This window comes from Saccopteryx bilineata, chromosome 3 (assembly GCF_036850765.1).
Source record: "Saccopteryx bilineata isolate mSacBil1 chromosome 3, mSacBil1_pri_phased_curated, whole genome shotgun sequence".
NCBI classification, from domain to species: Eukaryota; Metazoa; Chordata; class Mammalia; order Chiroptera; family Emballonuridae; genus Saccopteryx; species Saccopteryx bilineata.
In genome coordinates, this window is record NC_089492.1 from 310,318,209 (window position 1) to 310,333,933 (window position 15,725).

The window sequence follows — 15,725 nt, forward strand, 5'->3', positions numbered from 1 at the left end:
TCTCTAACCAATGGAATGCAAACGTTTGTCTTCCTTTGTTCTTAGCCTTACAGGGTCCCTATCCTTACCTCCCTGTCTCTGCGTCTACACTCTAGCAATCCCAGCACACTTTCCTGAATCTAACAATTTGATCTTTTCTTTTCTTTCTTTTTTTTTTTTTTGCATTTTTCTGAAGCTGGAAACAGGGAGAGACAGTCAGACAGACTCCCGCATGCGCCCGACCGGGATCCACCCGGCACGCCCACCAGGGGGCGACGCTCTGCCCACCAGGGGGCGATGCTCTGCCCATCCTGGGCATCGCCATGTTGCGACCCTCCTGGGTGTCGCCATGTTGCGACCAGAGCCACTCTAGCGCCTGGGGCAGAGGCCACAGAGCCATCCCCAGCGCCCGGGCCATCTTTGCTCCAATGGAGCCTTGGCTGCGGGAGGGGAAGAGAGAGACAGAGAGGAAGGCGTGGCGGAGGGGTGGAGAAGCAAATGGGCGCTTCTCCTATGTGCCCTGGCCGGGAATCGAACCCGGGTCCTCCGCACGCTAGGCCGACGCTCTACCACTGAGCCAACCGGCCAGGGCCTTGATCTTTTCTTGATCCTTACAGTGCCCAGTGTCAGAAACAGGAACCAAATGGTACATCTTCACACAGCATCCTTCTTGTGCATCTCAGTTTCTGTGCCCAAATCTCCCTTTTTCATAAAGCCATAGTCATACTGGATTAGGGCCCAAACCTAGTGAGCATAGCTTAACTTAATTAAGTCTTTAAGCACTATTTTCAAATAAGGTCATATTCACAGCACTGGGGGTTAGGATTTCAACATATCTTTTGAAGGGACACAATCTAATCCATTCCAAGCCAACAAACCAGGTCAATCCTGTACAGAGAATTACTGTGCCCTCCCAGCGCAGACCCCTCCTGGCTTATAGTGTACAGCAGTGTATGTTTAAGATCATCAATATCTGTAGCGTATGGTCCAGATTAGTTTATTTACTCAGTCTGCAATTAATTTTTTAAAATCTGGAGAATGGGAACGGCATTGAGTTCACAGAGGGTGCAAGAGTCAAACTAGAATGTGGGCGAGACTGCTGTGTTTCCTGGCCCCGGAATTGAATTCTGTACCATGTCATCCATCAGGTGAGCTTCAGGGGGGAGCCAGGAGTCAGTGTGGGCTCCCTAGGAGGGTGGGTGTTGGGCAAATGAGTTTGTAAAATTTGTGTTATTTGAATTTGCTCACTTTTATTGTTAAAAGTGGCACTGGGGCCCTGGCTGGTTGGCTCAGCGGTAGAGCGTTGGCCTGGCGTGCGAGGGACCCGGGTTCGATTCCCGGCCAGGGCACATAGGAGAAGCGCCCATTTGCTTCTCCACCTCCCCCCTTCCTCTCTGTCTCTCTCTTCCCCTCCCGCAGCCAAGGCTCCATTGGAGCAAAGATGGCCCGGGCGCTGGGGATGGCTCCTTGGCCTCTGCCCCAGGCGCTAGAGTGGCTCTGGTCGTGGCAGAGCGACTCCCCGGAGGGGCAGAGCATCGCCCCCTGGTGGGCAGAGCGTCGCCCCTGGTGGGTGTGCCGGGTGGATCCCGGTCGGGCGCATGCAGGAGTCTGTCTGACTGTCTCTCTCCATTTCCAGCTTCAGAAAAACACACACAAAAAAGAAAAAAAACGTGGCACTGGGCAGCGCCAAGTTTGTGATCTGTGAAGTTGCTAATTATGTTCCTGCTTGGGAAGTGCCATTGTTATGCTAATATTTGCTGGAGGAGAGGTTTTGGTGCCAGAAAAGATTTAAAAAGAACTGAAGACGAAGGAGGAGTAGGAGAGAAGAAGCCAAGATGACAGGGAAAGAGAGAGAAGCCAGTTTTGCAGAGTAAGAAGCCATGTTCGCAGATAAGGTACCAGAGGTGAGCTCCATTGGGACTGGTGAGGCCTTTGATTCTATGAGGAACCAGAGACGATTCTCTTGGTTGTGGAACCAGATAATGTGTCAGTAGCTTAGTGAGCACTGAATGTGAGTGGGTTTTGGAGCCCAGTGTATGTTTTTACTTGCCTGCCGGGTGCAAGCTAGGATTAAAGATGATGGCCCACCAGTTTTTGGCTCCATTGTTTCTTTACCGACTGTCCGAATCCAATGTGAACCTGCATGGGCCAGGCTGCTGTGGTGGTGGCCGTGGCTACTGGCTTTACATTTGGCGTAGTCTGTGGCAGGATTCGATACAGATCAGCAAGGAGCCACCACCACCTTTGAGCAGTGGAGTAGAGGACTGGCTGGTGTTAGGGTTCCCCATGGCTGTCCTTTTGGGTATTGTAGGCTTTTACAGCCATGCGTGAGGAAACCAAGAGCTCTGTGGAAAAGGCTGCCCGGGACCTGCAAACCGAGCAGTGGAAGGAGCTGGAGCAAAAGTGGGAGAAAAAGATGCTGACCCTGGAGCTGGAGGAAGCGCTGGAGGAGGAGGCCGACCAGGTTTGTGAGATTCGCCTGGAAATGGAGCAGCTGCTGGAGAAGGAATCACAGGTTCGTGAGTTGCAGATTGCCTTGGACGTTGTGGAGAGCCAGCAGCGGCAGGAGGCCGGGGCTGAGGCCGGAGCTGGAGCTGCAAGGTCTGTGGAGCAGAAGGCGGCAGCGGCCCAGGACTTGAGCCTGGCAGCAGGAGCTGATGTTTTCAGTTCCTCTTTGGAAGATGAGGAGAATCGGGCTGGAGTTGTAATCCGCAGTCTCCATAAGATGAGAGTCCAGCTGGAAGGAACACCTACTATGGCCCCGGTAGGTCTGCGATTTTGGGACATAGGGCTGGACATGCTCTCCAGAGCAGAGATGGAAATGCTGACTACCATTGCCATGTGCTCCTCTTTGGGACAGTGTAAGACCTGCCAGGATGGCAGGGATGAGGGGGGTGGCTGAAACCCCATGTGTGTGGACTGATTTCCTGGACTATGACCGGAGTGGGCACTGGCTCCTTTGTTGAATGGACTTACGGATTTTGGACAATGTGAAATACCCTGATGGGGGTGGGGGGGGGTGTAGTGGAATAATCCATTGCATAGCCTTAGATGGGAACACAGCCAACAAGAAAAGAATGTTTTGCCAAGAGAATTGTTTTGTGACTTGAAGGCAGGTCACTGAAACAGGTCTATGTGACTGAAGGCAGTTGCTGGGCTTTTTCTCAGTAAAACATTCTCATAAGATTTCTGTACCTTCCAAGGTTATCCCTTGAGATAAAGAGAGGAATGTTGTGGAAACCATAGAAGCAATAGCAATTAATGCCTTTTGATATTATGTTGTTATTAAGCTATCATGCAGGTGTACTCCATGTATCTTTAAGTAAAAGTTACGCTTGATGTTATGCCAATTTCTCAGTAAACAAGCTTTTTGAAGTCTTGTGAATAAAAATAGGACACAGTGCGAACTCGGGGCCATTTGCCTGAGTGAGTGGTGGTCCTTTGCTAGTCCTTGATGATTTCGTTCTGCTGATCTCTCTCTCTGCACCCCCGACTCACAACAACATTTGGCGCATACCGTGGGGCCTTAAGAAGAAAGAGTTGGGAATAGGCGGAATCCTGAAAGGTTAAGTTGCATGCGCTGTGTACGTGAAACATGGGAAATTTCCATTCATTATTGGGCAATTATGTACAAGTTTTAAAATCCCTCTCAAGAGGATCAGGGATTCAGATAAAAGACAAGGTTCAAGGTTTTGTTACATCTTTTAAGTGCTATTCAGAAACATTGTTATTGGTATACTCCTGAGCATCGTAATCAATTGAATTTGAATGTTTGGCAACAAGTAGGAAAATCTTTAAGCAGTGCTCATCAGCACGAAGATCTGCTTGATGCATTGGCTGCTTATAATCTTATTGCTACAGCCCTTGGCCCTTTGCAATCAGATGGAGATTCTGTTAAAGACTTGAGTGAGGTTATTTTTAATGAGCCTGAAGAATTTGATTCAGCACAGAATGAACAGAATAATGACTTGGACAATACTGTCTCTGCTTCTGAAGTTACTGATAATGTTAATGAAATTCAGCCGTCCACAGGCTTTCATCCCTCTTTCTTTAAAAATGAGGGAGCCCCTATGGATGATGTTGCCTGTCTAAAACATTTATTAAGTAAACTACAATTTACACTGGAACAACAGGAGATTGGAAATCAGTATACTGCTTATCCTGTTCAAAGCAAGATATATGTGAGCTTATGACTCCTCCAATTCAAGGTCAAAAATTAATTGGTACTGGCAGGGGAAGAATTTTTCAACTCCCTGAAATCTCTGAAATGCAACAGGTGCTTGTGCATCATGATGATTTAGAATCTAATTTTAGTAATTTTTCTGCATCTATTTTCCCAATTATTCGACAGCCTTTTCCTCTTAATGCTCCAATCCTGGAGGAAGGCATAATATCCAATTTGACCAAACTGAATTTACTTTCTTAAAGCTAGTCAAACAATCTGTTGCTACGTATGGACCTCAGTCCTCATATGTTCAAGGTCTTATCTCTTCCTATTGTAATGATCATTTAATGATTCCTTTGGATTGGGATTTACTTGCTAGTATAGTTTCAGAACCAGGACAATATTTACAATTCAAATCTTGGTAGAGAGAGGAGGCTCTTCGAATATCTCGCATGAATGCCAGAAATAATCCCCCGGAAGCTACTTTTGAAATGCTCATTGGCGTTGGCGTTTATGCAGCTGTGGGACAACACACTGGTTATACGGATGCTGTTATAGCTCAGATTAGATCGCTTGTCTTAAAGCCTGGATGCAAATCACTGGAGATAGAGACAAGGGAAAAAAGCTTGCAGCTTTATATCAGTTGATACAAATTCAATTAGAATTAGAACATATAGAAGAATCATGAAGTCCTTAGAATTCTCTAGTCTTTGTAATAATAAATAAATACTAATTTTCTTTGGTGTTTTAGCTACAATCCTCTGAGCTATCATTTTGTTTATTTCTTATTCTTTGCCTGGAAACTGAGGCAGGGGACATGTGTTGGATCTGACTATAGAAAATATCCCAGCAACTGCCAAGAGAATTTTCTTGGGTTGTTTAGTCTTATCCATTGTCAATTCCTCTGTCAGAAAATGCCGATTAAAATCAGGCAGGCATCTTTCTAGTCTGACTGTGCTCTGAAATCCCGGGTTTCTCTTTGGTTTGTCTGGTCTGGTTTGTCTGATTCTAATTTCTGTTTAGTTTTTGTTTGATGTTGTCTAAAATGTGATTTTTAAGGCCTGAATTGTGTTTACATACAAAGATTAAACATGCCAGCTTTTAGCCTGACCAGGAGGTGGCGCAGTGGACAGAGCGTCAGACTGGGATGTGGAAGACCCAGGTTCGAGACCCCGAGGTTGCCAGCTTGAGCGTGGGCTCATCTGGTTTTAGCAAAAGCTCACCAGCTTGAGCCCAAGGTCGCTGGCTCGAACAAGGGGTTACTCGGTCTACTGAAGGCCCGCGGTCAAGGCACATATAAGAAAGCAATCAATGAACAACTAAGGTGTTGCAATGTGCAACGAAAAACTAATGATTGATGCTTCTCATCTCTCTGTTCCTGTCTGTCCCTGTCTATCCCTCTCTCTGACTCTCTCTCTGTCTCTGTAAAAAATAAAAATAAAATAAATAAATAATAAATAAATAAATAAAACAATTTTAAAAAATAAATAAAAATGCTGGCTTTTATATTGAAAAAATAGTTTCATTCATATATTTTTTGCTTTAAAATTAAAAATTATAAGGAGCACTCATATAAATTTAAATTAAATAGAATATGGATCCTTAAGACTTGCTAATTTGGTTAATACATTATAAGGTATAGTCAAAGTTTGAAATAAAATAAGAATTCAAATATTAGGATTAATTAAAGTTATGTTATACTTGTGTTTCTGTGCTGAAAATTGTCTTGTTTGTGTGTAAAATATGCTTAAATTTGTAAAACTAAGGAATTAAATAAAATTAAGTCATTTTAAGAATTTATCTCAAGCTGCTTCAGACAGTTGGCTGCTTATAAGGCAACATCCTGAAAAAGGAGGCACTGAGGAAAGCGGGAATTTAGTTCCTCTGATGCCCTATAATAGACTTAACAATACAAAAGACTTTTAGATATAGAAGCCGATGCATCTCTTATTACTAAGCAACATTAGTTTTCTTTTTAGCCCACTTAGGCAGTAGTCACTAAGCTGCGTGGCTTAGGAAAAGTCCCTAACAAAGCTCTAACATTTCTTTTACAATAGGAAAATAAGGGTCATTTGACCTCTGATAAAGAAAAACATTTATCTTTTAAATAATTAAAAGAGCAACTTTTTAAATTACAGTCTAAACTTTCTGACAAGGAGTTTTTTATACTCACTATGACCAAATTTCTGTCAAAGCTCTTAAAGAGTTAAAAACGGCTTGCTCCCAGTATAAAACTAACTGTCTTTATACGCAGGAACGGCTATCCTCTTTCATAGACTCTGAATATTTTTTTTTTTTTAATTTTTTTTTTTTTTTTTAATTTATTTATTTATTTTTTTTTAATTTTATTTATTCATTTTAGAGAGGAGAGAGAGAGAGAGAGAGAGAGAAAGAGAGAGAGAAGGGGGGAGGAGCTGAAAGCATCAACTCCCATATGTGCCTTGACCAGGCAAGCCCAGGGTTTCGAACCGGCGACCTCAGCATTTCCAGGTCGACGCTTTATCCACTGCACCACCACAGGTCAGGCATACTCTGAATATTTTATTTCAAAAAATATAGAAATTTTTTCTTGGACTGTTCTTTCAAAAGTGAAAGAGTTACAATTTATAACTTAGGAAAATCAAGTTTGTATTTAAGCTAATCAAAATGCTAATGCCAACCCTCTTATTAATATTACACAAGATGAACTTTTAAAATGGACAGTTTGCTAATTTACAATAGCAATGTAGGCAAAATATAGGGGTGAGGATTTGCTCTTATCTCTACAGATACAGGACTAGTAAATACCTTCCAGAAAATTGAAGCCTCAGCATAAGTTGGAAATAAAAAAAAGGGAAATTTGACAATTAAATAAACTTACCCAGGAGGCAAAAAATGTTTTAATTAAGACAGACTTCAAAAAACATCTTTGACTCTGTGTCTAGCAATGCTAGCTGTTGTGTCTATAACAATAAGCATAACTAACTATTCTTACTAAGTTTATATTACTTAAATAAGCAATGTTGAATAGCCCAACACTGTATCAACATTATGTAAATCAACCTTTAGAAAAAATTCATTAAAAATATCCTCAATCTTTAATAATCTATTATATAAATGACATATTAATAGCTTGTAAAAATAATGCTGAACTTTCAGTCATCCTTAAAAGTGCTTCTGAAACCTTAAATCAGTGTAGTTTGATTATAGTTAAAGACAAAATTCAAACATCCTGTCCTATTAACATTGTTAATGATTCGCAATATGTAGAACATACAATTAAACTTATAGAAACTGTTTATATTTCAAATAATAGTTGTAGATTGCACAAATTGTTTCAAGAGTTACAACTTTTATTGTAGGAATAAAATTTGCCTATCTATATAAGTCATATTTGTTCTCATACAGCTTTACCAGGACCTATGTCTACTACAGATAATGAAGTTAATCAATTATTCATTAGATCAATAAAAATAGCTACTAAGTTTTATACAAAGACTCATGCAAATAAAGATTTAATGCAAAAATTTAAAATAACCTGGCAAGAAGCTTGGAATATTGTTAGAAACTGTCCTCAGTATAGTATTATAAATGCTCCTCCATTACTGAGAGGAATGAATCCTAGAGGGCAACACAGTAATAACCTGTAACAAAAAAATATTGCTCATATTTCTTCTTTTAAAAAACTATCTTATGTATAGTTTTATTAATATTTATTCTTCCTTTCGATAGGCCACACCTTTGCTTAGAAAAAAGGCTAATTGTGTCATTCAACATCTTTTTTTTGTTGTTTAATTTTTTAAAATTTTTTATTTTATTTATTCATTTTAGAGAGGAGAGAGAAGGGGGAGGAGCTGGAAGCATCAACTCCCATATGTGCCTTGACCAGGCAAGCCCAGGGTTTTGAACCAGTGACCTCAGCATTTCCAGGTCGACACTTTATCCACTGTGCCACCACAGGTCAGGCCCTGTTACAACATCTTATTAAGTCCTTGAAGTGAACCAAGAGACTGGTTGGACTGATCATCGCCATCATTATAGAACTAATAGCTGTAACCACCGCGGCTGCTATATCTGAAGTTGCATTACATCAAAATATAACCTGTGGACTTTGTGCAAAAATGGCATAAAGATTCTGAACAACTGTGGACTTCTCAATAACGTATAAATAGTAACATTAATACTAAAGTTAATGATTTAGAACAGACTATGATTATGTTAAGAGATCAAATTGTTAGCCCTGGCTGGTTGGCTCAGTGGTAGAGCGTCGGCCTAGCGTGCAGGAGTCCTGGGTTTGATTCCCAGCCAGGGCACACAGGAGAAGCGCCCATCTGCTTCTCCACCCCTCCCCCTCTCCTTCCTCTCTGTCTCTCTCTCTTCTCCTCCTGCAGCCGAGGCTCCATTTGGAGCAAAGATGGCCGGGGCGCTGAGGATGGCTCTGTGGCCTCTGCCCCAGGCACTAGAGTGGCTCTGGTCAACAGAGCGACCCCCCCCCCCCAGGGGCAGAGCATTGCCCCTGGTGGGCATGCCGGGTGGATCCCGGTCGGGCGCATGCGGGAGTCTGTCTGACTGCCTCCCCGTTTCCAACTTCAGAAAAATACCTAAAGAAATCTAAAAAAAAAAAAAAAAAAAAAAGAGATCAAATTATTAGCCTACAAAGACAAATTAAGCTAAGATGTGATTAGAATGTAACTACTTTTTTGTGTTATCCCTATTTCTTAAAATCGTACTTATTTTCCTTAGGAAAATGTTAAAAAGTATTTGTTAAATCATGATAATGTAACTAAAATCATTAAATTACAAAGACATATTCATGAAGCTTTTCAAAGAAAATTAGAAATTCTAACATGTCAACCTATATTGAAGGGATTAATGGATAATTTATCACAATTAAATCCTATTGAATATATTAAAGGATTTGGGGGATCCACTGTAGGACTTAATAATAATATTAATTCTATGTTTTCTTTTATATGTAGTCTGTCGACAAATCAAAGCAAGAGAAATAAGGGATGAATGACAGAAGGCTGTGTTTTCTGTGGTGCTTCATAACATTCAGTATAAACAAAAAGGGGGAAATGTAGTGGAATAACCCATTGCATGGCCTTAGATGGGAACACAGCCAACTAGAAAAGAATGTTTTGCCAAGAGAATTGTTTTGTGACTTGAAGGCAGGTCACTGAAACAGGTCTACGTGACTTAAGGCAGTTGCTGGGCTTTTCTCAGTAAAACATTCTCATAAGATTTCTGTACCTTCCAAGGTTATCCCTTGAGATAAGAGAGGAATGTTGTGGAAACCATAGAAGCAATAGCGATTAATGCCTTTTGATATTATGTTGTTTTTAAGCTATCATGCAGGTGTACTCCATGTATCTTTAAGTAAAAGTTACGCTTGATGTTATGCCAATTTCTCAGTAAACAAGCTTTTTGAAGTCTTGTGAATAAAAATAGGACACAGTGCGAACTCGGGGCCATTTGCCTGAGCGAGCAGTGTGTCCTTTGCTAGTCCTTGATGACATTTTGTGCTTTGGGCAAAGTGCTCAGAGACTGGTGAAGTGTACCTTTGTGATTGTTGAAACTGTATGATTTGCCATGTTGTTGTAATTTGTGTAATGTGCCTAATTTCCTTGCACAGGGATGCCAGTGGTGTAGATTGTGGGTAGTAAAGTGAGCATAGGGGTGGATTGTTGGGCAGATAAAATATATTATGCTCACTTTGTTAAAGATGGCACTGCCCACATGGAAGTTGTTGCCCAGGTGATATTTATCTGTGTTGGGGGCGGGCTGTGGGCAGGCAGGATCCTTGTAGCCTGGGGCTTGGTTTTAGGACTAAGCCTTTCCCACCCTTTTTGATGTGGGGTGGTATAATCCCATCATGCCCCAGATAAGTGACTTTGTATGACATTAGACACTTCCCTATTTTGTATATTGTATTAAAGGTTTGGATTTCTACACTATAAAATGGGGACAGAACCAGAGCTTGCTCTCTTAGTTCCTGAGATTAGCATTAGAGCAGAGAGCAGAGAAGAGAACAGAGAAAGGCCACGTGGAGGAGGCCAGGAGAAGCAGCCAAGATGGCAGAGTGTTGAGTGAGAGGCCAGTTTGTGCAGTTTGTGCAGGGAGAAGGAAGGAGATGGGGAATAGAGGTGAATAAGTCTGGTGAGCTAGAAACCTTTGATTCTAGGAAACTTGGATAAGTCAGTAGCTTAGTGAGCACTGAATGTGAGTGGGTTTTGGAGCCCAGTGTGTGTTTTTACTTGCCCGCCAGGCGCAAGCTAGGATTAAAGATGATGGCTCACCAGTTTTTGGCTCCATTGTTTCTTTACCGACTGTCCGAATCCAATGCGAACCTGCATGGGCCAGGCGGCTGTGATGGTGGCCTTAAATACTGGCTTTACAGGGGTCCTTGTGGGAAAGGGGCTTGAATGGGGGTGTTTCGGTGGGGATTTTTCTAGGAGAAGCAGACTTTGTTAGGGGTGTCTTGCTGGGAGGGTCTGGTGGTTTTATTGAGTTACATTGACTAACAGAATCTTGGTGAATTGGTGGTTGCTATGTCTATTTATTTATTTAAAGAAGATTTTATTTCATGATTTTATAGAGAGGAGAGAAAGAAAGGGGTGGAGCCTGACCAGGCAGTGGCACAGTGGATAAAGCGTCGGACTGGGATGCGGAAGGACCCAGGCTCGAGACCCCGAGGTCACCAGCTTGAGTCAGGGCTCATCTGGTTTGAGCAAAGCTCACCAGCTTGGACCCAAGGTCACTGGCTCGAGCAAGAGGTTACTCAGTCTGCTGAAGGCCCACAGTCAAGGCACATATGAGAAAGCAATCAATGAACAACTAAGGTGTCGCAACAAGAAACTGATTATTGATGCTTCTCATCTCTCTCTGTTTCTATCTGTTTGTCCCTGTCTATCCCTCTCTCTGACTCTCTCTCTGTCTCTGTAAAAAAAAAATGGTGTGGAGGAGCAGGAAGCATCAACTCATAGTAGTTCCTTGTTGTATGTGCCTTGGCCAGCCAAGTCCAGGGTTTTGAAATGGCGACCTCAGCATTCCAGGTTGGCTGACTATCCACTGTGCTACCTCCGGGCAGGAATACACTCTATTTTTATGTATAAAAGGTTCAGTTAGTTGACAGGTGTCCAGACAGAGATGGCAGTGACTTGGAGTGAATGGTGATGGTGGGGTAGGAAAATAAGTTCACATTCACGGTATATTTTGCAGGGAAAGCCCACAACTTGCTGGTGGATGGAATGTGCAAGAAAGAACCAAGGGTAAATTCCAATTTTGGGTTATAGGGGAAGAACAGCAAGAGAGGGTTGGGCAGGAGAGGTTAGAGGGACAGAAAGCAAGGTGAGATATTGTCATTGCCGGCTGTGGAAACTACAACCAATCATCACATTGTTTTAATTTAGAAGCATGTAAAATACACATACATTAAAAAATACTAACAAAATAAACTAACATTAGAGTTATTATTTTTATTTAAATAGCAAAACCTGGTCCAGTGACCACTACCCATTCTATCTATATAAAATAAGACTGGAAATTTGAAAGGTGATTACTTAAATAGTTACTGAGGCAAAATCCTATTAGCCAGCACATCCAGTGGTATCTCATTCTGTGGGGACCAAACCAAAAGAAAAGGGCTCCAAGAGCATCATTAAGGGACTGTGGAAGTCTGTAAGATGTGAGGTAGTCATTTGGGCTATGCACAAATATTGTAGGACGTGCGGATGGGTTACTCTTGCTTGCCCTCTTTGAAAGTGGGTGTGACCTCATGACTTGCTTCTGTCACTGCAATATGAGTGGCACACATTTTTTTCCTATGTGCCCACTTCTGGGGCATCTTCCCAATCCTTACAGTCCTTCATTACCTTCTGTTGGAACCAAACATGGCTGCCATGTTTGCTTCAGGTGAGCCTTCCCCATGGCCTCAGCTAATTGGCCCATGGTGGATGCCTGACTCCAACATCAATCTCATTGAGGTGGTCAGATTGTCTCTTTCAGGAATGTGAAACTGGCAGAGAGACAGAGAGTCTCTGTTGGCCCCCTGAAAAGAGACTTGTCACTAATTCCATCATTACATCCTTGGGTCACCATCATTACTTGCTGGGAATGTTACAGTAGCCTTGTCATTGGTCTCTTTGCCTCAACCTTGCCCCTACAGCCCCATCTCCACATAGAAGCTGGGTATGTCCACACAGAAAATCAGACTATATCACTCCCCTAATTAAAACCCTCTGATGGCTTCCCATTGATCCTAGAATAAAACCCAAAGTCCTTGTCATGGTACACAAGGTCTTTAAGGGTCTGACCCTGTTTACTTCTCTACCCACATCTAGCTCCATGTGTTCTGGCCACTGGCCTTGTTTTCACATTCATGTATAACTAGACACACTCTGCCACAGGACCTTTGCACATGAGATCTCAAGTGAGGGTTTCCATGATTTGTACTCTACCACTATTCCTCTCTTCTTCCTTGGTAAGAGCACCCCAATGTTCTTTCTGCAAGCCACCATGTTCTTTACAGGAGGCAGATCAACTCCTCAGCTGCAGGGGAGGGGGCGAAGTTTTATTGATGCAAAGCTAAACAAATCCCAGGGTTTCATTTCTCTTGCCTTGTAATGGGTCACATGGACATGTGATACACTTCTGGTCAGTGAGATAAGATATGAGGGGCAATTGTTGGAGGACTTTGGAAGGTGTCCTCATTCTTCAAGAGGGACCCAAGACAAGAATGAACCTCTCTTTGCTGCCTCAGGAAGAGGTTGTCTGCATGTGACACCTGGGCATGTGACAGCCCTCTTGGGACCATGAGGGAGCCAGTCTAAGAGGAGATAATGGCAGCTCAACAAGATGGATAGAACTGGAGTCACTGATGACATTGTTGAGCTGCTGAGTTAACTAACCCTGGAGGTATGCTACCTCTGCTGACAGGAATGTGTTAATAAAACAAATTCATTGAGGCTTGTTACCTGTAGCCAGGAGCATTCTGTTACAAGAGGGAGGGGTCCTGGGACATGTTACAACGCGCTCCTCTTGCCTTGGAACTGATCGTGGAGGAGCCAGAAAGGACAAGGGGCTGCCAAGGCTAATGTCAGTGCTTCAGCAGTGGGGACAGGTCCGCGGCAATCCCGATCCACTCGGGCAGGAAGGCTGCCTCTGGCTTAAAGACTTTGAGGAAGGGAGAGTCTGGGAGGGTGTAGTTGGCGAGGTAGATGGTCTCTCCCCCCGCGAGGTAGGCGGCCCAGATCCCAAACGTCCCAATGGTCATGACGGTGTGGTTACACTGCGTGAGCAAAGCGAAGTCCTTGGTGGGCGAGCCCTCAAGGCCATTGCCAGCGAACACCACATCACCCCGGGAGGCATCAATGTTCTGCCGGCACCAGGCCATGTCGTTGCTGGTGACTACAAAGATGGGGGAGCTGTAGCGGGCCCGGAACCAGTCCAGGGCCTGCTCTAGGTACCACCTGTTGGCCACCACGCCCTTCCACACCCGTGGCATGACGTAGACGTAGTCCCCGCGGCGCACGTGGACGCCCACGAACGCGCCCGGCCGACTCCCATTCACCTGCAGACCCCGCAGGAAATTCTGGGCCTCCTCCCGCACGTGGCTGTGCAGGGTGAACTCCCGGAGGATCTCGGTGCGCAGGTGGTGGTAGAAGGTCCAGGAGCAGGGGTAGCCGGTGAGGCGTACGTACTCCCCGGGGATGTGACAGTACCGCTCCTCCATCCAGTCGTTCAGGGGGTAGTTCCGCCACGGGATGCTGCTGGCCGTGGCGCTGGGCAGGACCGGGAGGGTGATTCTGAAGATGGGAGCCAGGGTGCTGTGCATCTCGGCGGGGATGAAGGCCGGCCGCCCGTTCGTCTTGGCCAGGGCGTACAGGGTGGCGTACTCGCCCATCTGGTTCCCCAGGCGGCCTTTGGAGTTGATGGTCCACATGCCCCTGGGCGGCTGACTTGTGGCGTTCTCTGTCGTCACTGCTTCCTGCTTCCCTAACTCCCGCGGGGCTTGAATCTTCACTAGCCGCTGCTGAATGTGAAATATGGTGGAAGCCGTGAAGATGAAGAGGATGAAGTGGGCCATGGGGAATAAGAAAGGCGCCTGAGGGCTTAGCATGGCTGTCAAGGAAGGGAGAGAGGGAACATTAGCCCAGAACGTTAACCGGGGACGAGGCCCTGGGGTGGTGCATGAATGTGGCGGTGCTGCGTCAAGGCTTATTTTTATTTCTTTTTAAGAGAGAGGAAGAGACAGACAGACAGGGACAGAGAGGAAGGGAGATGAGAAGCATCAACTCATAGGTGAGGCACCTTATTCATTCATTGATTGCTTTCTCATACCTGCCTTGACTGGGGGGCTGCACTTGAGCCAGTGACCCATTACTCAAGCCAGCGACCATGGGATCATGTCTTCTGTGATCCCATGCTCAAGCTGGCGATCCCGTGCTCAAGCAGTAATCCTGGGGTGACCTGGGGCTTCAGTGTCCCAGGTCAATGCTCTATCCACTGTGCCATTGCCTGGTCAGGCTAATTGTGTGTATGTTTTTAGTCTGTGAATATACATAGTGGGTGTCTGCATATGGTGAATACAAGTGTATGGACCTACTGTTTAGTCGGGACCCAGTTTCTAGAGAAACTTTGCATGCCCTGCCTATCTGTAGCCCCTCTGAAGGGAAATTGTCTGGCCTATCAAGAACTCAACCATTTGGCATGCCTACCCTCCCGGATACAGCAGACTGAGCTTGGGATAGACACCTGGCTGGTTTGTGGTGGCTTCTCCAGTCAGTGGTGCTGGCCTACAGCAGGTGAAGGCTGGCTTGATAAGATGACTTGGCCAATTCTTTCTCTTGAGAATTTTTACTAAAAGTCTCAGAAAGCAGTTGGCACATACATGAGAGGTTTTTTTTGTTTTGTTTTGTTTTCCATTCTGACACCAACTGGGTGTTCAGCAATTCAATTCCATTCTGACACTATCTATCTGGAGTCAGTATCAGAGCCCACAAGTTAAATAGTTCAGCCCCACAAGTCTGCCCCTACTGCGGGCACCAGTCCCAAGTCCCAGGCCACTCATACTCTAACCAGCTGTAAATCGGGGCTCCCAAGACCCCCTCCTCAGGTTTCATAATGTGCTAGAATGGCTCACAGAACTCAGGAAGTCACTGCTGACATTTATAATGATGGATCGTCAGAAGAGGTGCGTAGGGTGTTGGCCCAGAGGGTCCTGGGCACAGGGCCTTCTGTCCTCGTGGAGTTGGGGCATGCAACCACCAGGCTCACGGATGTGTTTGCTAACTCAGAGGCTCTATGAACCTCATTGTTTAAGATATTTATGGAAGTTTCCTTATGTAGGCCAGACTGGTGACATCAATGACCATTGGTGATGAACTCTTCGGTTCTGTTTCGTTTCCCAGGGATGGAGGGGCGGGGCTGTAGGTTCTAATCTTCTAACCAAAACTTGGTTTTATTGATGACCGGACCCAGTCCTGAAGGTCTCTAGAGCCTTTTTATCAGAACAAAAGACATTCATATCATTATTATCACTCAGGAAAAGCTAATGATTGTATGAGCTATGTGGAAGGAACAAGGCACACATACAAAAAAA

The 15,725-nt window shown here is 44.4% G+C and overlaps 1 protein-coding gene across 1 annotated transcript in view; it reads right to left on the bottom strand.

The window, feature by feature from the left end:
- Window positions 1-7,268: 7,268 nt before the first annotated feature.
- The window catches only part of LOC136332217 (galactoside alpha-(1,2)-fucosyltransferase 2-like), a 29,074-nt gene continuing 20,617 nt past the window's right edge, over window positions 7,269-15,725 (bottom strand). Inside the window, exon 2 of the mRNA XM_066271647.1 lies at window positions 7,269-14,245. Within this exon, the coding sequence (XP_066127744.1) occupies window positions 13,221-14,243 (1,023 nt within the window). The 5' untranslated portion in view covers window positions 14,244-14,245 and the 3' untranslated portion in view covers window positions 7,269-13,220. The remainder of the gene's footprint in view (window positions 14,246-15,725) is intronic.